General features: G+C 34.0%; 1 protein-coding gene across 4 annotated transcripts; it reads left to right on the forward strand.

The window, feature by feature from the left end:
- On the forward strand, positions 1-24,205 carry LOC111050392. Of its 4 annotated transcripts, none has more exons than XM_022336709.2 (13): positions 1-123; positions 4,114-4,481; positions 5,933-6,071; positions 7,878-8,052; positions 9,907-10,032; positions 13,418-13,527; positions 15,902-15,999; positions 17,195-17,380; positions 17,744-17,881; positions 18,320-18,618; positions 20,589-20,678; positions 23,049-23,170; positions 23,875-24,205. In XM_022336709.2, exons 2-13 carry the CDS (start codon positions 4,115-4,117, stop codon positions 23,996-23,998), a joined length of 1,974 nt encoding a protein of 657 aa, XP_022192401.2. In that variant the 5' UTR covers positions 1-123; position 4,114; the 3' UTR covers positions 23,999-24,205. The 4 variants fall into 4 exon arrangements, with proteins under 4 accessions (XP_022192401.2, XP_039299772.1, XP_039299771.1 ...); XM_039443838.1 differs by having other exon boundaries at positions 17,195-17,374; XM_039443837.1 differs by lacking the exon at positions 1-123 and adding an exon at positions 1,054-1,187.
- Positions 24,206-25,847: the final 1,642 nt, after the last annotated feature.

Here is a 25,847-nt window from a genome sequence, read left to right on the forward strand (position 1 = left end):
CTCCTTGGTTGCGTGCATGCGCCGTCGCTCCCAGTGGAAAACCTAACCATGAATAATTGAATATAAAGTGTCTTTTGGCTTTTACATGTTAAAACTATATTCGTTCTATGAATGCTTGTAAAAGTAAGTAGACGATTCTGTAAGATTTATTTCATATTATTATCTTGGTTGCATAAGTTTGCATGGTTAATTCCATTGATTTCTAAACCAACCGCATGTATAACCTCTGTTATACCTCGACAGGGGCCTATTTCACAAAGGTACAAGTATTGTTACCAACCATGGTTACGAACAAGTACTTGTAGTTACAAGTTTACAAGTACTCACGTTTCACAAAAATTTATGATCTACAAGTTTACAAGTTTACAATTTTACAAGTCTACTAGTACTTCAATAGTAAACATAACCTATTTTCATGATGATTTCCTTTTTTCATCCTTTATAAAGGTTACTTGTACTTTTCAATAATTACTTTGAAAATATTTGAAAGCAATATAATGTTTTTCGTACAGTTTACTTCATTTATTGCTGAATTTGTAACCTACACACTATATGTACTCTGTATATATATATAGTAGATGTACTATATATAATGTATACTATATATACTGTGTATATATACTATAGTACACATAACCTATGAGGTAACACATTAATAACTATTTTGGAAATTTATTAAATTTGATTTCCTGATGCATATATTTACAAAATAATGAATTTTAGAGGGATATAGGGCATTTTTGATTATTAGAAATATTTATTGAATATTTAAAATCATTTTAATGATCACTTGTAAATCCTTTACATAGCTTTCCACCTCGGTAGAAATTTCATAGTTACGAACAAGTATTTTCGACAAAAATTGTTGGCTACAATGAAAATCTTTGTGAAACACTTGTTCGTAACAAGCAAATCACTTGTAAACTTGTAGAAATTCATTGTAGCTACAAGTTTACAATTCTGCTTTTGTGAAACGCTAGTAATCAGCTGTTCTCCAAAACCATGGTTGGCAACAAGACTTGTAACCTACTTGTACCTTTGTGAAATGGGCCCCAGGTTTCGGAACTTGGTATTTTATTTTGATCAATTTTAGATACCGTATTCATTATTCAGTGTTTCAGTATTTATTTTAGAGCTTTATGAATGACTAGTAGGGCACCCGTGCTTCGCAACGGGAACTAAAAAAGGTAAGATTATTAATGTGAATTATTTTCTATAATTCTATCAAAATCGTTTTTGAGATCCATCGTACAAACAAAAATCGCTTGCTAAATAAAACTGAATAGAAATACATTTCAATAATAATTAGATACCCACAAATCGTCAGTGAGTTGCTATCACCGCACTTTGAACAACACATAATACACTGTTGAAAAATAAATTCAACTGCGTATATTAAAAAGCAATCACGTTTAGCGATGGCCTATGGTGTCACCCAGTTGCTCTTTTTGTGTACTCGTCTTGACATCAGTGAATATGTTTTTTGAATCATGCAATGTTTTCAAATTACATTGCCGAACTTTTTATAATCACAGCTGTTGATTTTCTCTCTTTCGTTTTCAACAAACGATTGAAATTTCTGTTTCAATCAGCTACCACTTGAATGATCAATTTTTCCTTTCAAGTTATCTCAGAGATGAGACTCAGCTCAAAAATTAAGCCTATCACTTACTTTTCGTTTCACTTATCCAAATGTGTAAAAGCAGCCAATCCACAGATTCTCTTTTCCATGGAAGTCCATTCGTACATAAAGAGTCCATTCATAATAGTTAGTATTATTTATTGTGACTGATTTCTCATGTCCTCAACTTTACTATCATAAACATTAAAGTGGGATAGTTTTAATGTGAAATTTGCATAAATCTCAATAGAGTTTATTCAATCACTTTGATTATTGATTACTATTAATTATTATGATTTATTTCTTAAATTTTTGCTTGAAACCAAAAGCCTAGGGATGAAAATTTGGATGTAAATTAACGTGTAACTAAATTTTATTTCTATCTAAATCGACAACTTTAGTATTCACTTATAATTTACCAATATCAATAGGTTTGTCTTGTGTCATGTAAGGAAATAGGAGCAGCTGTTGGAATATTATGTTTTTTTATTTAGTTTTAGCTGATTTTGAACTATGAAAATATCAGACCCAGTTGCACAAAAGTCTGTTCAATTTCAATCATAATTAAATTTCATGAGAACTAATCAGAGCAGGGTTTTTTTAATAGAAGGCTCCTCTGATTGGCTTTCGTGGTATTTAGTCCAGATTAGGAATTAACAGACAGAGCAACTGGCTCTCTGATGGCCATGGCTGCATACAAACATAGCTGAAGAAATTGGTCGAATATCTATCACCTCACAATGAAAATTACTTTTAACTACTATATGTTTAGAGAAATCTATTTTAAATTTCTTTTGCTATCATCCAATTACTTCCTGTTCCAGTTATTCTTCCATATGTTCCATGAATACTGCAATGTTTTAAAATAAGGTCGCCAAATTTGTTAACTTAAATACAGCTATTATATTATAAAAATATTTTATTCTATAAGTATCGATAGATATCTTTATCTATAATAATCAACTACAACTATTATAATATTTTTCACTTGCTCAAACTCTTTTTCTCACGTTTTCAACAGACTATGGAAGACTTTTTTCTGATCAGTTGCTACTTGAAGGACCAATAATCCTTTCTCAAGGAACTTTAGCGAATTTTCCCAGATTTGAGACCTGTTCCAAAATAATTTCTTTTATCGCAAACCCACTATATTCCTAATTTAATCAAAATCGTTAAAGACGTTTTCGAGATATGTTTGACATACAACATTGCTTCAAGTTTCAGTTTCAAACAACATTGCTTACAAGTCCATTTCCATTGTTCATTTCACTTGGAAATTGCTGTTGAACATTGTTTTCTTGGTGCTTCCTCGGCACAGCAGTCTTTTTGTCAGCATTCTTGAATTTAAGTTTTTACCTCGTCGTCAATGTGTTATATCTTAAAATAAGGAAATATATTCGTTAGTATTGAACATCTATTTAATGCCACCTTAAAACAAGAACTTATTTATAAATAAATAGTAAATAGTATGTTGCCATTATCACTCATGGAAACCATATGAAAGTAATAAGCACGTGACTTATTATTATATACCAATCTCCCTATAAGTGTGGTTCCGGACTCTTGTGATTCGAAAACAATGAAAGTGTTTGTTGATGTTAATGATAATGATTTGAATTAGCAATCAACTGATAAAATGAATTTCTGTTTGGTTTAGTAACGAGCATCGGCTTGCCTGTACAACTCAAATGTTTTCATGTGTGAAAATCTTGATCCTGGTTATTTTACTTTAGTATAATTGAATTTTGTTTTGCACTTATTTGCCAACATTTCATTAGAGTTGCAAGCCTCATATTAACATGAGTGACAAGCTGTAAGTCGATAGTTTGATAAGCTTATTGGTGATTTGACCTTGGGTATTTTGCTCTTCGTTGCAAGAAAGCTCTTCGTAGAAGGTCGTAAAGTTCAGTTCAAATCTATATTTCTTACAAAACTATATTTATCTAGGCATAATGCTTATAAAGTGGAAATCTTTTCCAGTGACTGTACTACACATTTTTTTTATTTTTAATTGCAGATGTAAGAAGTACATCTGCATTTATATTTCTTTAAGAGTTCATTGAAAGGAAATTAATTTTAATCTCATGAATACTTTCAATTGTTCTATCATCTATTTTCATTTCGTGTTGGGGCGTTCCTTTCTAGTTGTTAAGATAGCTGCTAATGTAGCTACTTGATCACTTTGGATTTAATTTATTTCGTATTCGGTATCGTACTGATATTTGTGTAATGACGGTATCTGTAACAGATATCTCTTATATTTTTTCAGTGATAAGCATTATTCGAAGAGTAACTCGCTCAGACTGGTTTCTTATAACCAAAAGATAGATAATATATCTACTTGAAATAACTTTTTGATCAAACAACTTTTTAAGCTGGTTAAATTAGTTTGATATTAGTGTATTAAAGAGCTTGTGAAAAACTCTTGAAATATTATCTCTGTACCCTGCTGATTTATAATCATGGATTCTAATACTATAAATATTTTTCAGTATGGAGGCAAATATCGATGAACTTAAAAAAACAATAGCCGATAATATTCGGACAATCGAACTTCAAAATATGAATCTAATGAATCTAATGACGGACTACCCTTCAATTCCCGTCCTTCCAAATGGGATGCCATTCGTGGGGTATCCTTTTAATATGAACTGTCTATTTCCACCACTGCCAACGCAAGTATCTGGCTATCCGGCTGCAAATCAGTCACTTGGAAGTGCGATTTCGCGTTCGCCTTATGCCTTACCACCACCGCCAAACCATGTATCTGGCTATCCGGCTGCAAATCAGTCACTTGGAAGTGCTATTCCGCGTTCGACTACAGACTTCAAACCAAATCAAGCTGTTAAACAAAATCAAGGTACGTTAACATTCTTTACTCCTCTTTGAGACACTAATGAGTTTCCTGAACTGTAAATTAATACCCCTTTACTCCTTTGAACCACATTCACACCCTCAGCACAGTGGGTAGGGCTGGGTACTTTTGACATGTTCACTTTCTTACTACCCTGAACAGAGGTGCGGGGTCATAAATTGTCTTCCAAAACTTTCCTCTTAACCTTTCATTGAGTTTTAAATGAATGAGGTTTCAGTGCTATGATCAGTTGATCGTACTCAAGTCACCATAGGACTCCATATTATGGGTGAAGCACTAATCTTATAATTCCTCAATCAATCGACTGTGGCAAAGAATAAACTAAACCAATTAATTCAACTTTCTAGATTATAGTATATTATATGTATCCCAACCAACATAATGAATTGATTTATGTTTTTATGTTTGAATTCCTTTTCGCTCTAAAGTGCCTGAATATGTATTGCAAAAATTTTATTTTATCTCTCCTTACTTTTATGCTCATAATATTTATTGAAAAATCTTTCAAGTATTTATTTATTCATAGACAATTAATATTATTATAAATATTTTTTTATTCTGTTATTAATCATTGAAAAGTATCCATTCTTTTCCTTTATTAATTTGATATGGATTCAAAAACACTTTTGAAGTAGAAAAATCACGTTAAGTAGTAATTATAATTTCTGGTTTCTATAATTCTTATCAGTTAATGGATCATTAAAGTTGAAGTATGAAATAAAGAAAATGAAGTCTTATTCAAGATAGCGGACCAAAATTTTGAAGCGACTGAAAAATATATGTTTTTTAGATTCGAACAGGATTCTCAATGAAACCCACTGTCAAATTATCCTTGTAAAAGTAATATCAAGCTGTTTCCATAATTTTCACCATCCCTGTATGTTTAAATATTGATTAAATATATGATAATTATTATAAAAACGAAGAAATGCAATGAACATTTTGATGTTAGCTACGAAAACATAGTATACAGCACTCCGGGTGTTTCAATTACAATGTGGTCAAAACGTTTTCTTTCAAAATATGATTTCTTTGCCATTGCAATTCCAAATCTATTACATTTTTTGAGAAAATACAGTTTTAAACCGTCTTTGAATACCGATTTGAGTTATAGCTTAATTGAAGAAGTATAGTAAGAAAAGCCTTCTTTGCTTTTAAAATAGTGATAGAATATTTGAACATTTAAAATTGATCACATGTAACTCAATATGATATAAAAATACGAATGATGATTGAAATTACCTCAACTTGATAATGATTTACAACTTTCAACTTTAATGGTATATTAAGTTTAATAAGGGGTTCTAGAAACCTGACATAAAAATAAATGCTTTTTCTTCTGCAAAAGTGTTTTTAAAATCAAATTGTTTTCTATTAAATTATTTTTTATTTAATTCAATCATTTTCTAAAACTATACTTGCTCAATGTTTTTCAGTACTTTTCAATTACAAATTGAAAACACCTGTAGTGCATTACGTATGTAATGAAGAATTGCGTGCAATTTGCACATATGTTGTATCGCCTCATGAGTTCTATGTTCAACTAGACAATGAGAACAATGCCAAAGTAGCTGTGTAAGTAGAAATTTAATGCTGGATGATTGCACGAGTTGAAATCTGAAAAACCTTTACATTATTGCTCATCCCTGTTTTATTTCCTCTATTAGAAAGCTTTTCCTTTTTCTCTGCTTCGTACTGTGCTTATCCCACGCTCATCCCTGTTTTGTTTCCTCTATTAGAATGCTTTTCCTTTTTCTTTGCTTCGTACTGTGCTTATCCCACGCTCATCCCTGTTTTGTTTCCTCTATTAGAATGCTTTTCCTTTTTCTTTGCTTCGTACTGTGCTTAACTCACTTGAGCAGCACTGATAACCCTACTAATTTTTCATCTCATTTTCAACCTTTTTGCCAAACTTCAAATGAAGTACCGAGCGTAAGTATCTTATCCAATGAAAGCGCACATAGCAGAGATTGCATTTTCTCAACCCTTCTAGGAAGCTTGGGTGATAACGATGTGGGCGTCTAAAAGCTTATGAAGTGGTTATCTATTTATTAAAATCAATTCAGAATTTCAAACATTATGAAAGTTGGTTTTATATTAGAAGACACGTTCTACATAAGTTATGCATTTTAGTTTTGGCTCCAAGCGGACCAAAAATGATGGAGCATCAATTTGTAGGCCACCTATTCATTTGCACGAAGTAGTTTCTAACAACTGAGAATTTTTCTAAAATGAATTCCATTCCATTCAACATAATATAATATCTATTATTACTTTATTACACATTCGAACCTTTTTTATCACATGCTATTAATCGACTAATGCTCCAAATTGATACTAATCGAGGTTATTATTATTTGATTCTATTTATTTATTGTTTAATCAGCCTCTGATTGGTTTACAGAGTTTCCATGAAATGAATGTTCCCTTAGAACCAATAAGTGGAGAGTAGTGCATCTATACGGGTGCCTGTTGCTAATGACAAACACGTTCAGTATCAATATTATTTTTACCAATAGACTCGTTCAGTCTGATACTGAACTATTAGCACTACAGTAGTAATTTTGCAAGGACCACCCTAGACTATGTTTAGTCCAGTATTTGGGGATAGTCGATTAAGACTGTTTAGTATTAATAAAACTCGTTGATTTGTTTATGCATAATACAATGATTATTACTTGAAAATGAAGATACACAGTTTCTATACCTACTATCAATTAATAATTACTAATCAATATACCTAATATCTATTTAGTATTAGTACTGACAAGTTATCTGTCAAATGGGATTATTCCCAAAATTGATGTAATGTAATGATTATTAATAAATAAATAAATCAATATTATATAACAGTGGCTTCATGCTCCAGGTTCAACATATCTATGCGCGGAAATAAGTGGCGGGTACAGTAAAACATTAATCTTTTGAATTGAATATTTTGGTGGAATCAGTGCCGCCATTTATTTTATATCAATGGTACACAGATATGTGAGAGAATAAGATAATAAGGCTCCAAACTGAGACACTGGACCAAAAGTCTAATTTCATTCTATATAAACCATAAAACTGTGGATCTTTGCTACAGTATCTTCAAACCAGTTTCTTTTGATTGTTATTTGGATAGTCTTCACTAGATATATTTTTTGTATAATGGGAAGAGTTTTTCTGCCTTGTAAATAGTGTTTGTGACTTGAGTTTCTAAAGACGTCATGTCTCATCTAGTAATCTTTAGTCTCCTTTTCTAGCAACTTGAAAAAATTGGAGAAACATTTAACATTGAAAGGTAATATTTGTAACTTGAATTGGTTAAAAGTTTAGTATAGTTTAGCGTTGTATGGTTTCTACAAAGTAACTTCTTACGTGATTTCTTCTCTTCTGCAGGCTGCAGGTAGAACTTGAAAGGTTTTATTCAAATTGCAACCCAGTGGATTGGAGAATGAACCCAAGATCAAAGTATTGCGCCTGCAAATATATTTGGTGTGTGGATCGTCCCAGCGTGGGTCACCCAGCTCCTCTCACTACCTGGTATAGAGGTGAAGTCATCTATTTGAGAGGCGTAAGAACCATTTCTCACCATGTTATTACTAGTTAATTATATTTTATATTATATATTCAATTAAATTATGTATTTAATGGGTCGGTTGAAAAAATAGCAATCGCTAATTCTAAGTAATTTTCAAGACTCGGTTTAGGTCGACTAGCACTAACTAAGCCTAAGTGGAACTACGAATCTTAGCTATAACAACCGTTCAATGCATGTCGATTAAAATCGGACGTAGCAACAGCTGCTAGACCTAGTATTTGCTTAAAGGTATGATCACATTGAATGAACGGATGTGCAAGTGCACGAGAGATCAGGCATGACCAAGTGCGCAGATAAGAAGCAAAATCTGGAAAGAGTCATAGAAGCACGTTGTGAATTGGCTGTAGCTGTTCACACTTAACGCTACTAGCAAGTGCACGCGTTCAGTATGAGTGTTCATGTGGCTCTTTCCAGATTTTGCTTCTTATCTGCGCGCTTGGTCATGCATGATCTCACGTGTACTTGCACATTCGTTCATCCAATGTGATCATACCTTTAAGCAAATACTAGGTCTAGCAGCTGTTGCCACGTCAATTTCAATCCACATGCATTGAACGGTTGTGCACCCAATGTGATCTTATCCTAAGAACTTTCCGGAAACATGTGATTAATCCTAGTTGCATCTACCTGGATCTAGCAAATGGCTCTTCAACTGAGTTTTTGCACTAGCAAGAACTAATAAATTGCTAGTTGCCAGTCACTAGATTCTAGTTTTTATTCATTCGACCCAATGACACTCCTGAACCATAACCATTGAACTCAATGAATTTGCAAGCTTCAAAGTAAATTACGATCCTTACTTGAATATATTATTGTATATTTTTTTGCGTTCAGGTGGAAATCACTTTATATTCCGATTGGCATTGGGGTTTTTCATCTTTTCTATATTAAGTTTATAAAAATAACTTTTCGAAACTGAACTTGTAATTGAATTGAATTAGACTTACGTAGTCAAAATTGCAGAATTTTTTACACATTGATAGTTCCTATTACTTACAGAGTAGCCTGTAATTATTGCAGTTAATCTTAAATTCTTCGTAAAAATGCAAGAACGAAAACAAAATGAGATTGACCTGGAATAAGATTTATTTGATTACATGCATGTGTAACCAATCTCACTGTTTCACTTGGTCTTCTTATAAGTTTGCTGAATCAATATTTATATCTATAATATAATAAAGAAAAGAACTGGCTCATACATGTACGGGCTAGAAAATACACTAATGGTCTGAACTACTGAACTGATCAACGTGCAATAATTATGCATAGAGATTACCGAGGGTGGTTAAAGGCCTAGTTTTATTTCTGTTGATTGATTAATTATAATTTTAATAATTAATTTTATTCAATTTGTGATGTAAAGTTTACATAAGATGAAAGCTTCTTCAAATTGTTATTCCATTGTAAATGATTACAGTGTTGTTCTTACTTGAAATATCAGCAAGGAACTATACAACTAAATTCAATCTATTTGTGCTTTAAACTGACCCTTGCTGAGCACAGGTTACCTGCTAGTCTTATCTAAATTATTTAATCTTTGCTCAAAATGTAATTGAAGGCAGATTGCCACATGCCATTATCAGAATGAGTGACCGGTACAGTGAAAATATTGAGCTCTAATGGAGCTATTGCCAGCCGAGCAAAGTGTATGAATAGTCTGATGGCAATTAGAACTGATGGCAATTCTCACTGTGGTACTGGACACTTGCACTAATACTGATGTGTGCCAATCTGCCATGGCAATGTGTCGGTCGCCTACAAACCAGTGTTATTTTCTCATTTCAATCAATTCACTGTTCATCTCATTGTTTTATAATTTCTTTACAGAAAGAAGCATTTGTATACCTCGTGGATTTCGGTGTAAAAGTATTCAGGAAGATCGAAGATTTACGAAATTTGAATGAGCACTTTTTTCTCCTCGACAAAATGGCTAAACTGTGCCATCTTCAAAACGTTAGTATATTTTCATTGATAAATACATTAAAGTGTACTCCTCTCCCCAACGTAAAACCGTTCCCCATCTAAATTTGTTCCCATTTCCCAAAATCTAAAAGATAATTCAAGGTCTGTAGCTGACTATAGTGAGGTCCACTTTATAATGGCAGTATTTGATTAACATTAAAATTGCTATTCTTGTTTATCATTCGACAAAGCAGATAGCGCTATCCTTTTCTACCTCTGCAACGTTGCCAGATCGTTTTAACGATGGTTGAGTTAATATTACAGGTTAATGATTTCAAGGTGAAACAAGAAATATTCTCCGACCACTTTCCGATCGAAGTAGAAGTATGTAAAAGTGGGTTACATGAAAATGAGGATTACTCGTTACCGCTACCAACATATAGCTGGGCTGGGCTGGGCTGGAAATATGGAGACGCAGTATAAACAACGAATTAGAAATAAGCTACCTAGGTGGATCGAATATGGGTGATGTAAGTGATGTAGAACAAACACTTGAAGAAATAATCAAGGAGAGGCAGCGTGTGAGTGCAAGAAGAGATGGTAAATTTAGACATGTATGGTATGATTGGGAGTGCGAAAGAGCGCGTGTGCGATGCTTTAAAATGTTAAATTTATTAAGAAGAAATAATTCAGAAGTAAAACACAACTATAAGTCATTGTGTAAGAATAAAAGGAAACAGTATTATCAGGATGCAGGGATCAAATTAGCTAATGTAAGAGAATCCAAGAATTTTTGGGAGACGGTAGGCTGGTTTAAGAAGTCGAAAAGGTTATCAACTAGCTCTATAACCCCGGAACAGTGGAGTAGATTTTTTGAGCGACAGTTTACCTCTGAGATATTGATATGCATGTGGTGCCTATTAATAGGATCGAGATTCTAGATGCAGTGATAAATATGAATGAGTTGAAAGAAGCATTGCTGAGGGGAAAGGATGGAAAAGCCCCTGGAACAGATGGGATACCGATAGAATTCTTTAAGAAAGCTGCAGAGGAATTGCTCAATACCGTCTTATCATTGTTCAACCATGCACTTCAGAGCAGATGTTTTAGGGAAACGGCCATTTCTCCAATATTTAAGAAAGGAGACGTATCAAATGTGGAAAATTATAGAGGGATTTCTTTTGTTAATTCCTTCGCCAAATGGTTTGCTGGGGTACTGCTTGGAAGGCTAGAAAAATGCGAATATCAGACAGGCTTTAGAAAAGGATATTCCACGGTCGACAACATTTTCAACCTAGTTCGTATAATTAATATGAAAATAAGGGGAAGAGGGAAAAATATATATTGTTTTTTTGTCGATTTGAAAGCCGCCTATGATAAAGTAGATAGACTAACGCTAATCCATAAACTGTACGCAATAGGGCTGTCAGACCAGTTTGTAAAAATTATTTCTAGTTTGTACACGGACACAACGGCTAGTATTTGTGTAAGGATAGAGTGTCACAGTTTTTCAAGACTACCTGTGGATTAAAACAGGGTTGCTTGCTATCACCATTGCTCTTCTCACTGTTTGTTAATGTAGAAGTGGTCAAATATTCAGGCGTCATATTAACATCCAAATTATCCTTTGTCGAGCATGTCAAAGAACGAACTTCTCTTGCCAAGTTTGGAATAAATGGAGTATGGAAAGATGTTATTGTTCGAAATGACATCGATATGAATGTGAAGTGGAGGGTGTATGGGGCGGTGATGAGAACAGTGGCAACATATGGAGCACAGGTTTAGGGTTATAAGAGCTACGACATGCTAGAGACTTTGCAACGACTTTTTTGTTGAAAAACTTTAATCTGTTCAGAGTTATGAGACTACTTAGAGAGTTAGCAGAAAAGGTATTAAGAAGAAAGAGTTTTTGGTGTAGAGAGTGGATGAGATGGGACGAGTAATTGGACTGTAACCTTGTGAGATGACTACCTTGTGACTGACTGATAGGACTGAAAGGAGAAATGATTTCATGTCCATGTACGAGGGAATGAAAGAGAAAATGAGAGTTGAATGGGTAAGGAGAGCTAATGAAGCAGAATTTCATCCACTGTATAAACAGTTGGAGCAGGGGAGTGATGTCAAATCTCATACAAACTCGGGCTACGATAGAAAAAAGATAAGTTTGATTCTTAAAGCCAGAGGTTCATTCTTCTATCTCAACTTTGGGCGTGGAAGAGAGGAGAGACAGTGGTTATGTTCCTTATGCAATTTGGTGGAGAAAGAGGACATGCTTCATTTTGTGGGGGTTTGTCCGATATTTGCGGATGTGCGAATAGCATGGCTTGGAAGGTGTAGACTCTCCGCGGTTGAGGTAGTCGAATGGCTGAACGGGAAGGGATCGGATGATTTGACGGCATTTCTGATGGCGGCTTTGAATTTAAGAAATGATATGATACGGGAATTCAATTACTAGGATATAACCGACTCCTGACAGACAACTTCAAAGGTTATGCCAGTCACCAACCTAATAATATCAAATATAATTCAATTTATTGTGTAATAAATTGTATTGTTTACTATAATTTTGTCAATAAAGGTTGATTTACTACTACTACTACATTAACATTAAAATTGCTATTATTGTTTATCATTCGACAAAGCAGATAGCGTTATCCTTTTCTACCTCTGCAACGTTGCCAGATTGTCTTAACAATCTAGAAATATGTAATTAATTAACATAATATGTAATCTAAATTATGAAAATTTATTATTTAATCATTGAAAACCATATTTTCTTGACGAATAAAATACAATAATTCATAAACAAGAATGAACAATTAATATAATTACATCAGATATACCGGTATAAGGCAGTAGAAAGGCAGAGAATCTGCAAAGCTCTTTCTTCACTGTCATTATAACGTGGTCCCACTAGAATTCTCAATTTCTGAGAATATTTTTCTTAAGAACTGCAATTATACACTGTCTAAATTTTGGCCTCTGGGTTTGAAGCGTTGAGCTGTAGACTTCTTTGAGATGTATTATTTTCTTTCATTACATTTACAGCTCAACGACAAAACAAACCTCATTCACCTCAAAAGTATGATTCAGATGTTGTTCTTCTGAAATAAGAATTTAATATTAAAAATTGAAACTAAAATGAATAAAGAAAACCGATAAAGAGTTGTTAAAAAAATAAGAGAAAAGCTAAACAAAGAAGATTTTTAATGGTTTTCAAATGAACAGTTGAAATTGAAGATCTTGTAAACATTTCAAGCATAATTTACGAAAATGATCACTGATTGGATCAAGAATCGGTTTTAAGCTATTGTACTTTGAAGGAAACAATGTGTATGTTGCATTTTTATTATTATTTATTACTTTATTCAGATACCTGTTCTGTATTTTGAATATTTGTTTGGAAGATATTGTCATAAATCTATCAATTCCATAGGTACCAAAGATTGAGGATAAGATCGATTCAGAAGATGTTGCCAACTACTTGACATCTCTTCTTATAACCAAAGAACCACTGAAAATGACTGTTGTCAACAATTCCAATAGGTAAGTAACTTCATGATAATTTTATTGTAATCCTTAAATGGCATATATTATAGTCTGAATTGAGAGTTGGTTGAGACATGGCCCTCCAGCCGACGAAATATCAGCGTTGCCAAATTGTTAGAAATTGCGACTTACGAAATTTCCCAATTAAATTGCAGGTCTGTATGAAAAATATCAACCCTGATATTACAGTAGTGATAAAAAGTTCATTCAGCGAATCTCTTCAACTTTGAAACTCATGAGCGGTAAATTCAAGGATAGTATACAGGGGGTTGCCTCGATTCCACAACACGTGTGGAGAACACAGCCGGCTATGATGTGACGTCACGCGTAGACTTCTCAACGTAAAAATGGCCTACTTTAAGCCATCACAGCCAACACTACATAGTCGTGAGCCACACCAAAAAGTTCAGCATTAAATTCTCTATAAAACTATAACAATTCAAAATTTCAGGAGGAATTCCCATCATTTCCGCCAGCTCATTCAATGAAACCCGTTAATAGAACACTATTTCGATTTGATACATGCAATTTCACATTAATTTTTTACATTTTCTCTTGGTTTCACGTAATTAGTATAGTGTTTTCTCTTAGTGATGAGATCATTTTCAGAGACAACTTCAAGCCTTTTTGGTGAGACATCAATGTATGACGACATGTGTGTAAACACATGTTCATCATGCATGTCCTGTCGTGGCTAGCCTAAGACTAATCTAGGGTTGCAGGGCTCAATACTGTAGGAAATATTTTATTTTGCTAGCTATTATCCAGTGTTGTTAGAACTTCTAATATGGTGAATAACGTAACACATATTATTTTATTATCATGCGTTTAAAATATTATTCATTAAAATAACAAATTTGACAAAAATCAACATTTAGTTTCTGGAATTTACTCAAATGTATAAGTTAATTTGAAAAGTGTAAGTTGTTAAGAAATAAATAGAAGTTTATTGAAGTGTGATGGAAGATCTTATTTTAGGATAATAAGGTTCCCTATATTTTGTGGACTCATCCTAAATTGAGATTGAATTCAAGGGATTGAATTGAACGAGATAAAAGTAATTTATCGCCGCAGAAATCTGAAGTTTTGTGTGGAAAAGTCATATTTAGGAAGGTCGAAGAAGTGTGACTTGCTGAAAATAACAGGAGAGTTGAATATTCAAGAGGTTATCATCTGCCTATTAACCCGAGGGTGGTACAACATAATTATTATGTACATTGATTACTGAATCAGAAGGCTGTGATGAAGAAGTTTACTAAGGGTTTGTTGGAAAGAGTTGAAGCAGTTAGAGAAAATGATGAGGAACGATACATCATAGACAGACAGACAGACAAAAGATATTTATTTAAAAAAAAACGCAATCTACAAAGTAAAAATCTCATGTACTCAGTTTCAATAAAAAACAACTTCATGAATACAAAAGCCAAATGAAATTTTTAGAAAACGGTCTGCATGGGAAAAAATTAATGCCTGTGCGCAAACCAGAGTTGCAAATTACAAGTTTTACAGAGAGAAATGAAACACTAATTTTGATACATAAAGAATCTTATCGAATATAGTTATAATTGCATTCAGTGAATTATTGGATATCTCGAAAAAAGTATTAATTATTAGTGTAATGGTGCATACAGATTCCAAGACCAGTATAGAGGTTATCATCACCAGTTAATTTATCGATCAAGATGGGTATTATAATTTGTTGTGATGATGTTTTCTGCATTGTCCATTCTCAGCTGTATTAAAATGTCTTCAATTTCAATTTAAATGAGGATTTAGAGACCTCCTGAAATACTATCTGATGTGGGAAGTGACGAGCCAAGTTACGATACAGAACATGTGAAATATAGAAGGAATTGGTTTGTATAAGAGATCTCTGGAGGGGTATAGCTGTAATACCAGTTTTCATAGCATACGGCCGCGTTTGATGCATATGTGTAATGGGCCCAAGAATGTTCATGTTTGACAATAAATGTGTTGAAATGTTTTTAATGAAGAGCTGTCTTACAGTCAGGACGGCACTCTCCTCAAAGAGAATGTTAGTTGAGAAACGAAACTAAACATAAAATCCACTCTTTCCATCCAACCAATTGTGGCAGTTTTGAGTGAATTACCAAAAATGCGATCCCTGGTTTATTCCGGTCATGTTTTTGCTACGTTGCTATTTTCCCCTCCATGTCTTGGTCAATTTTATATTAGTACTGTATCAGCATTTGGCTGTTTTCCGGCTGATGTTCTTCCAACTTGCAAAGGATACTTATCTATCAAGATGTGATTCATGTAACAATCTAAATAAATTGTTTTCTCCTAATAAATGTAACCTGCCTCTACTTGAATCATCTCATACCACATATTAATTGTTTATCCATTTCAGGAATTCGTTGGAGGTTGTTGTCAAAATTCATGATGAATCAATAAACGACAAAATAATCAAATATATAGGCATGAAAGCCCTCTCCAGAGAACAAAATAGTAAGTAGGCAAACTGCTTTCCAGTGAATAGTACCAATGGTTGCCAATTTGGTACCAAAAGTAAATAAATGTTAGCTATCAATGTTATTTTACATGTTTTTCTTGAATAAGGAAAAGTATTATATTATTGTGTTTTTGTATACATTAATATTTATTTAATTCTTTCATTTTAATGTTGTTGTTCAAAAAATTATTAAATATTGTAAATATAAATGTTATTTCATGTATATAGTTACAATAATTTGTAGCCTATTGTGTCACTAAAGATGTTGCAATTGTACTTGGGTAAATCAGACGTTTTTACTTGAACTCACTATTTCTAGAAAGTGACCCTGTATTCATGTAGACTTCCGTGAAGACCGTTCTACCGTGCCAATTGTAGATGGAGTAATATTGATTTGTCTTCAGATACTGATGTTGGTGAGATGTTTTGATATCCATCCATAATGAAAACACTGGGATGTTTCTTAGAAAATTATGTGTTTCTTAGAAAATTGATGATATTTCTGACAACATCCGAGTGTTTTCATTATACTAATTTGTCATTTTACGTTATATTTAGGGCCATTTTAGTAGAATTCGAGTAGATTCTACATGCTGTAATTATTCTATGAAGTGATTACTCTCACGTCCCTGTAACTTACATTCTGAATAAATCAAAATAGATATTTGATGTAGGTGTAAGGGTGTAGGTCAATTATTGTCGACAATATAGGTATATTTTTGCTTATGTTGGCTGTATTGTTGTTTTGTCTTTATAACTATATAATGACTAGTTCCATCAACATTGTCATTCTGTTAATCAAGACGCTGCACTGCCCATTCACATCAAATAACAGTTTTTGCGATCAAAAGGGGCCAAAATTCATTCTTACACTCTATACATAATAATATATTCGAATGATATTTTTAATATTTCTCGAATAATATCAGAATATTGTCATTCAAAAGAAAAACCGAACCCCTTAACCTTCCCTTTTCCTTTGAAACATAATTCAAGATTACTTTTTATGTTATGTCGTGGAGCCGTGAGATTCGACGAACTGAGTGGCTCAACTTGCCACTTGTTTCAGTATCTCACGAAATGGCCAAAATAGGCAGGTGATGTACTGAGACCCTCTCAAATAAGGCTATCAAGTCAGGCTCTCATGGGACAAAGAATATATAATCAGCTCGTAAATTGAATTTATTTCAGAGTGGAACCCTACGGCAAGCAACTTCTTTGCTGAAACTAACAGACTGGATAATTTTAATGACAAAAAGTTGATGGCAACCTCTGGATGCATTCCCATGGACGAGGAGACAATTTGTAGCTTTTACAGAGAGACTGGTCGTTGTCCGAAGTTAGGATGTCGACAAATACATAAATTCATGGGTAAAGGTAAATATCATATTATTTTCATAATATTGGTAATTATTTCTAAACTCTTGATTCATCTTAAATAAACTTAGTCGGTCAGTACAAACGTATGATATAAATAATTTGGATATTTTCAGAAAATTAGATACCCAAGTGCAGTTCTTTAATAGTTCCCGCAATTTATAATAGCTTTACAGTATTATATAATAGCTTTATATTATTTTATAATAGTTTTATAGTTCAATTCCAAAAATAGAACATGACGTTACTGAGTCGATAGGTTTGCAAGATATAATCATCACATGTAATGTGACACTAGAATAGGATCAGTGAATGTGGCATTGAATAAAGTGAGAAGTCTCAATGAATATTAATTTGTTGCAGATGTATCTGCAGTTGTCAACACTGAAACTTACACACGACGAAAATTGCCAGGGGAGGGACGCATTATAAAGATCAACGTCCTACAAAACGGATGTCTATCACCTACACGGTTCTATGGGCATTGGGAGTTTATCAATGGTAAGATTTTCTCATTTTTATAAAAACTCAGAAGATGTACTAATTTATTTGAAATTCCGTACATACATTACAGTTGAATTGATGTTCTTGTCTAGAAGCTCAATTTATATCTCATAATCTGCATATTTGCCTCTCAAGTTGAATCATTCTTTATTAGCCAGGTTATGTTAGTTATATGTTGTACTAGTTATATTAATGTTGTCTAGTTATACTTGCAATAACCAGTCTTTGCTGGCCAGGATAGCTGAGCGTTGCATCCTTCAGTCTGCTAGCGCTACCTGGTCGTGGGCTCGTTTGATCATCTCATCAAATCACCCATGCACTTTTGATTACCCACGCACGCACAAACTAATAGCTCATGTGGGCATCATCCGAAATGAAAAAAAATAATTATAATATAATTTATTGTTGTGATAAATTGTTTTGTTTTTTAATCAGATGATGAAAAGAACCGGAAAATTGTTCGTAGATCATATGTCACGTATATGCAAATAGACTACGAATCTGTTGAGTATTCTGGTGGTGAAGATGATGAAGGTGAATCTTGTAAAGAAACGTTGCACACATTAATGACAGCATTGAATGAGCCGTACAACATTCGCCACTACCAGCATCTCAACGTATTTCCACTGATTGGTGAATTGGTGATTGCAAAAAAAAATTTCAAAGATGGAAGATTTATTTGGTTACGAGCCAAAGTGCGTGACGTACAACGGTTTGGCGAAAAATCGTGTGATGTAAGTCCAGTGTATTTCATTTATTGTTATTTTTATAACTAATTTTAACAAGTCTGACCTTGCTGGGAGTTTTATTAACTGCATGCGTAAATTATATTCACTAAGTTAAAAATTGAATAAAAAAATCAGTTTCAATAAAACTAAAATAAACATTCTTTTTCAGTAAAAAGATTCTAAAGCTTAATAATTTCTATAATCAGCTGACAGAAATATTTGTCAGTTGCCTTGTTAATCAATCTGTAGTCTCATATGGTAATTATGATTTTCTCATCATCAAAATTTCACTGCGCCGATTGCCTGAGAGTAGCGTTATTTTGATGCAATTTTCACTCCAAGAAGACGTGAATTGCTGCATTCTATCGGATGTAATCCTTTTATGAGAATATACTTTTTTCTTGACTGAGAAAAATTCGCAGAATAATTTTCAAAAATGCAGCTGAGGTTCTATCAGCTGTTCTATTGAAATCTAGTTCTAATCAGTATTAATATTTTCAGAGCTTAATATTTTTTTCGTATTTCAGTACATGACCGTATCTTCTAAGTGAATTTTATTATGAGTTGCGATTAAGTTATCTATGATGAGTATTGAGAAGGCAAGTATGTTTGGAAACTCTTCTCATACGAATGCCATCATTTTTACTTTCCTTGCCCTACTACCATAGGTAAGGAAAGTATTGCTTTCCAAAAAAAATTAAGGTACCCCAATTTCAAGTTTTCTATACGTTTCAAGGTCCCCTGAGTCCAAAAACATGATTTTTGGGTATTGGTCTGTGTGTGTGTATGTGTGTGTGTGTGTGTATGTGTGTGTGTGTGTATGTGTGTGTGTGTGTATGTGTGTATGTCTGTGAACACGATAACTCCATTCCTAATTAACCGATTGACTTGAAATTTTAAACTTAAGGTCCTTATACCATCAGGACCCGACAATAAGAAATTCAATAAAATTCAATTCAAGATGGCGGAAAAAATGGCGGATAATTACTAAAAAACCATGTTTTTCACATTTTTCTCGAAAACGGCTCTAACGATTTTCTTCAAATTTATACCATGGATAGCTATTTATAAGCCCTATCAACTGGCATAAGTCTAATTTCAGAGAAAATTTCAGGAGCTCCGTAATATTCTTGAGAAAAATGGCGGATAATGACTAAAAAACCATGTTTTTTACGGTTTTCTCGAAAACGGCTCCATCGATTTTCTTCAAATCCATACCATGGATAGCTATTCATAAGCCCTATCAACTGGCATGAGTCTCATTCCTGGGAAAATTTCAGGAGCTCCGTAATATTCTTGAGAAAAATGGCGGATAATGACTAAAAAAGCCATGTTTTTCACGGTTTTCTCGAAAACGGCTCTAAAGATTTTTTTCAAATCCATATCCTGTATAGTTATTTATTAGCTTTCAACTGACATGAGTCTTTTTGCTGGGGTACTAATGGGGGTCCACCCAATCCTTGAGAAATGTACTTTGTAACCTCCTTCTCGTGCATGAGGTAGGTAGGTACACGGTTTTTACTTTTTTTCTTCCATATACCGTGGGTAGGTAGAGCAGTTTATAAAAAGAACACAGTCATAGTCAAGATATTCCATCTGTAGAACAGCTGTTTTGACGAATTTCGAAAAAATCATCGAATTTCACAATTTACATAAAGGAAAAAGTACTCTGAAAACAATTGTATATACACATATACAGTAGTCTAATTGTAGTTGCAAATATGTTTCCGTCAATCGTCATTATGTTATTCCCCTAAATTATTCTCGTTTGATAATGAGGCTTATAGTTCAATGAGCAAGGAAAGTTGTGTGAGTGTACCACACCAGATTTTTTCAAAAAAAGTTTGGCACCTGATAATGGCATGATTGGGCGAAACCAGTCGTGTTATCAATTGAAATAAAAGGGTACTAGTGATTCTATAAAAATATTCGTAATGATTTTTATGTGTAATGAAATAGAAATATTTGATTTTCAGGTATTCCTAATTGATTTCGGGGAGACAAATAGAATTCCTCTCAGTGATTTGCGTCGTATGGAACCCAGATTTCTACATCTTCCTCCACAGGTTTGATTTAAATTTATAAAAAATGAAAATTTCAAGTATTTCTTGACAAGCATAACGGCTCATATTGTCTATCTCAATTACCCCGCTAATTTCTTCTTCTTTGACCAAGCCTTATCACAATCAATTGGGGTCGGCGTTTCCCTCCTTCAGCCGTCTCCTCCACAAAATCCTGTCCTTCTCCTCCCCGCGTCGCCAACCCCTCTCCCACGAATCAGCCTCTCCACCTCATCATTGGCCTTCCTCGCCCTCTCGTCCCACCCAGATTCAAATCCTGCACCCTCCGTGCCACATAATCCTCCTCACGTCCAAATCACCTCATCCTGGCCTCCTGCATCTTCCTACCCAATGGTCCCACCCCAACTGTACCTCTTAATCACCTCATTACGAATCGTGACCCCTCACTTCCATCTCAGCATTCTATTCTCATTTCAGTCACTTCCATTTTCTTCTCTAGCCTCTTTGAAAGAGGCATTCATCTTACAGTTCACTCTCTTATCGCAGAGCACACTACTTGTCCATCTCCAGTTGAACCATCCGCGCAATTCAGTCTATGCTGTATTTCCGCATCCAGTTCACTGTCCCTTTGCAAACGTGAGCCCCCAGATACTTGAAGCTCACCATTGATTTGAGTTGGCTTCCATCTAGTCCTACGGTCAGTTCCTCATCGTTCCCCAATGCCATGTACTCTGTTATGCCTCTTTCCTCAAGCACTTTTCTCCAGCTTTCCAATATCCCGTTCAACTGGTTTCTAGTCGTTTCGCAGAGTACAATGTCATCTGCAAACTGCATGCACCTTGGTACTGGCCTCTTAACCTCAGATCCTATGACATCAATAATTAAGTAAAACAAGTATGGACTGAGTGCTGAGCCTTGGTGAAGACTGACTTGTACTTGGAACTTATCAGTTTTTCCCAAACTTGTTCTTACGTGTGTGATGGCTCCTCTTAATATTTCCCTCACCAGACGAATATATTTTTCAGGGACAAACCTTTCCCTCTTACTTCACCTCAGCTCCTGCCTGGACCCCCTATCATAGGCCTTCTCCAAGTCCACAAAGGCCAAGTGCAGCTCAGACCGTGTCTCTCTTGCCTTCTCCACCAGCTGCCTAAGCGCAAATATCGCATCTGTGGTTCCTCTTCTAGGCATAAAGTCAAACTGCTCCTCACCAATCACCGTCTCCTGTCTCAGTCTCTTCTCTCAATCACTCTTTTCCAAGCCTTCATTGTGTGATACATCAGCGTTATACCCCTGTAGTATTGTTACAATCATGTACGTCACCAAAGCCTTTGAAGATAGGGACCAATATGCTGCTGCGTCATTCATCTGGCATTTCCTTCTGCTCCTACATCTTCGCCATGAGGACCCATAATAAATCCACACCCTCCCCTCCCGAACTTTCCCTGTATGCTTCATCCATCGCCTCATCCTTTGCCCTGGCAACTGCTCTTTTAGCCTCCTTCTTTGCTTGAGTATATAACTCCTTGACTCTTGTGCTACCAGACACAATCAACTGCTTCATAGCTTCCTTTTTCTTCCTAACCACAGCTCTCACATCCTCATTCCACCACCATGCCTTCTTATTTCCCCTTGACCTCCTTCATGGAGTCTTCCCTAGTAGACCATCCTTCAACTTCCACAACTTTATTCGGCATTCCTTCTGAACATTCTGCTTTCTCTCTTCGCCATCTCCCAGTCCATCATCATCAGTTTATGTTGTGCAGCTACATTTTCACCATTAACACCTTGATGTCCTTTATTTTCCTCCGATGATCCCTCCGCCACAGTATATAATCTATCTGGCTCCTTTGTCTTCCACTCATATAGGTTATGAGCTGTTCTTCCCTTTTTCTTTTTGAAAGAAAGTGTAAGGAACTGACAACGCAAAAATTAAATGAAAAAGTCTACTGTTCAAACATTACTGACTAAACATAAACAAGATAAAAAACTTTTTCTGTGAAGGGTTGCCAAGGCAACGAACGTTAATGACTTGGTAGCCATGAAGGGGATTCCCTTCACAAAAGTATTGACTATTGCCAAAGCGAAAGCCAGTGCATGGTCTACAATTCGCTGCCCACCTTCATTTTCCCCCATAACTCTGTCCACCTAACACCCGTTCATCCCCCTCCTCTCAAATATCAATTTGGCCATTCAAATCCCCCCAAGAAGCGGTATTCATGCCCCCTTGGCAAGGGAACCTCTACTCTATTACCTCCTTAATTTCAATGATTCCAAATCAAGCTATACCCGAGATCAAGTCTTACGTTCAATTATTGATTACTTTTTTTCTCGTGATAGCTTCAAATAATCAACAAATAAATGTAAAATATTTGAAAATATTTATATGTAAATGTGGTGAACTCTATTTTCCAGGCTACTCAATTTTGTATAGCAGGAGTAGAAGAGTTAAAGGAGCAATGGGGACCTAATGAGCCACCGTCATCAATTATTTCCCAATGGGAACACAGAATTATTTTTGGAACAGTTACAAAAAGGTACGAAGCGTTCCTTCCAAATGTAATTTCTTCTCAGTAACGTCCAATATTATTACTAAAGAATTACTTTGAGCGTCTACCACCAGAATTTTATATTTGAAATTGCTTGAATAAACCTGTGCCAATGCCTTACTAGTTGAACTTATAGCTTATAGCTATAAGCACTTACTTATAGCTTTAAGCACCAAACCTCATAAATGTAGGTGACATGTTATTAGGTACATTAAATTTTGATTGGTTTTGTTGATTCAATCACCATATATGATAACTACTTCATTTTTAAAGAAATATTTTCAATTTACGGAAACTGATTAAGAATTCAACTTTTTGTTTGATTACCTTTTTCTGCTAATTTTTCTCTTCCTATTAGTGATTTTTGATAACAAAGGTTTCGTATTATGTATGATTCAAGCATTCCTTTTTTTCGTATATCAAATTGTGTTCAATAGCAGTCATTTATTATAATGAAAATACTGTATGCTGTTAAAAACTTATTGAAAGAGAATAAGTTTTGTTTGGTCATTTTTTCAATTATAAATAATATATTTGGATTGCATTATCTATTTTGGTAGTTGGTTACAAGAACAAGGGAAGCTTTTTTCAGAGAAATAAGTTTCAGTTCAATGTTCTTGCTTCACTGATTGTTTCAGTCTACAACTAATTTATAACATTTGAATATTAATAAAATGTTTTTATTTTTTTAGAAATGATGACTATGTGGAGGTTGATTTGAAGGATGAAAACGGTCAGAGTATTCGTCATAAACTTCACCAAACTGGGAAGTACCGTCTAGTAGCTATCGACGTCGACAGTCAAAAGACATTGTGATGTTCATGAACATGGGACGTTGTCACAGCATTGCGTTCACATTGCAGGCTGATACACAGGCAGTCTAGTCATAAATAAACATGATCTAATAAATTCTATTTTATTAGGCTCAAATGTAAAAGAAAATGTGTGGGAGGAAATGAAAATGTAAAACAAAATGTTTTGGCTTTTAAATGGCAATATGTTACTGCTGGCAAGCAGCTGAAGCAAATAATTGAAAATGCACGTCCACGATATAAAATCGATGTGTCTAAAAGCTACCTACTTCAAGTTTTGGTTGCACAATAAAAATTCCAACAAATTTTTATCGAACGTCCAAAGTCGATGTGTGTTCAACTACACACACTTCAATTTTTGAATGAACGATTTTTTGACCTCCTTATAAATTCTATCAGCAGCTTGACCAACTCATCATCACATCGTAATAATGTTTGTCAAATTTTGTTCAATTTAATCAAATTTATTAGGATGGAATAAAATCGTAAGTTCAAAAATTGATGTGTGTGTTACTAGACTTAAGACTTATTCACACAACATAATTCCCAAACTTTCATAATAAGTAGTTTCTGAATCACATATAAACATTCATTTGTCTTTTTTCTTTATGAGTACTTGTAATATGAATAGAAATACAAATCTGTCTCAGTACCCTTTTAAATTATTATTTCATCACAATATGTTTCAGACATTGAAGCCATTTTCAAGTCTGAAAATGGCATTAATGTCCGAAACATGTTGTGATAGAATAATTTAAAAGGGTACTGAGATTTGAATTTCTATCTATATTTAAACATTCATTTATATTTTTCATTTTTATATTTTATATAAGTTGTATTATATTTTGTAATTAAAAAATAAAGTGATAGATTTCATCAATTTAATAGTGAGCACAATCATTCACATTAGTTCAATCATAATTTCTTATGACTCTCAATCTATTTCTTGAATATTACAATGCTGTATGCTGTACTTTATAATTTTTATAATTCTAGTCGAGTCAGATCTGGAATGCAGCATCTGGACAATGCTTCAACAATGATCAAGTCTGAACTTTCCTTGTTGGACTAGACCCAACAACAGTGATTTTTCATGTAAGGAAAAAACATCGAAAATTTGAAACAAATTAGTCACACAAGGTGTTTTTTTAATGAAAGAAATAAAAAGTCTTGATATTCTATATAATTTTCAAGTTGCAATTTATTAATATATATTAATACATTAATTTTTACAAATCTATCCTAATATTCCCTACTCACCTTATATTTACAATCTCTTCTGAAAATCTGGAAAGATGGAAATTAATTATTTTTTAATCAGTTGTTTGAATGAGAACAATAATATTAGATATGAGTCAGGAGTTCCTAACATCATATCATCACATTTTTAGACTGATTGGTCCACATCTGTAGATTATAAATAAATATTTAGGACATTCTTATAATTATAGTAACATCACACTAAAATGCATACAGAATCAATAAATTGTTATTTGTGCAACTAGTGCGCAAAGTGCCACTATGCTGCACCGAAAGAAACGTTTACGCACAAGCCGTAGGCGAGTGCGGAATGATGGTTTCTTGAGTGCAGCTGTTGAATCTCACAGTCTAAAGATTTACAATCATTAGGGTCCTTATCGTCTAAAAGTTGACTTACACACTTATTAACTATTCTAGACATATTCTTACACTAATAATATTATTACTTATTAGTAAACAATCTCCTGCAAACAATGAGTTATCTTTTCGAATTATGAATGACGGATGTTCAACAATTGTTCTCAATTCATTTTCTTTTACGACTGGATAGGAGAAAAATGTCTCATAGGCATGAAAAAGCAATCTCAAAGGCA

This window comes from Nilaparvata lugens, unplaced genomic scaffold (assembly GCF_014356525.2).
Source record: "Nilaparvata lugens isolate BPH unplaced genomic scaffold, ASM1435652v1 scaffold1768, whole genome shotgun sequence".
In the NCBI taxonomy this organism is placed as follows: domain Eukaryota; kingdom Metazoa; phylum Arthropoda; class Insecta; order Hemiptera; family Delphacidae; genus Nilaparvata; species Nilaparvata lugens.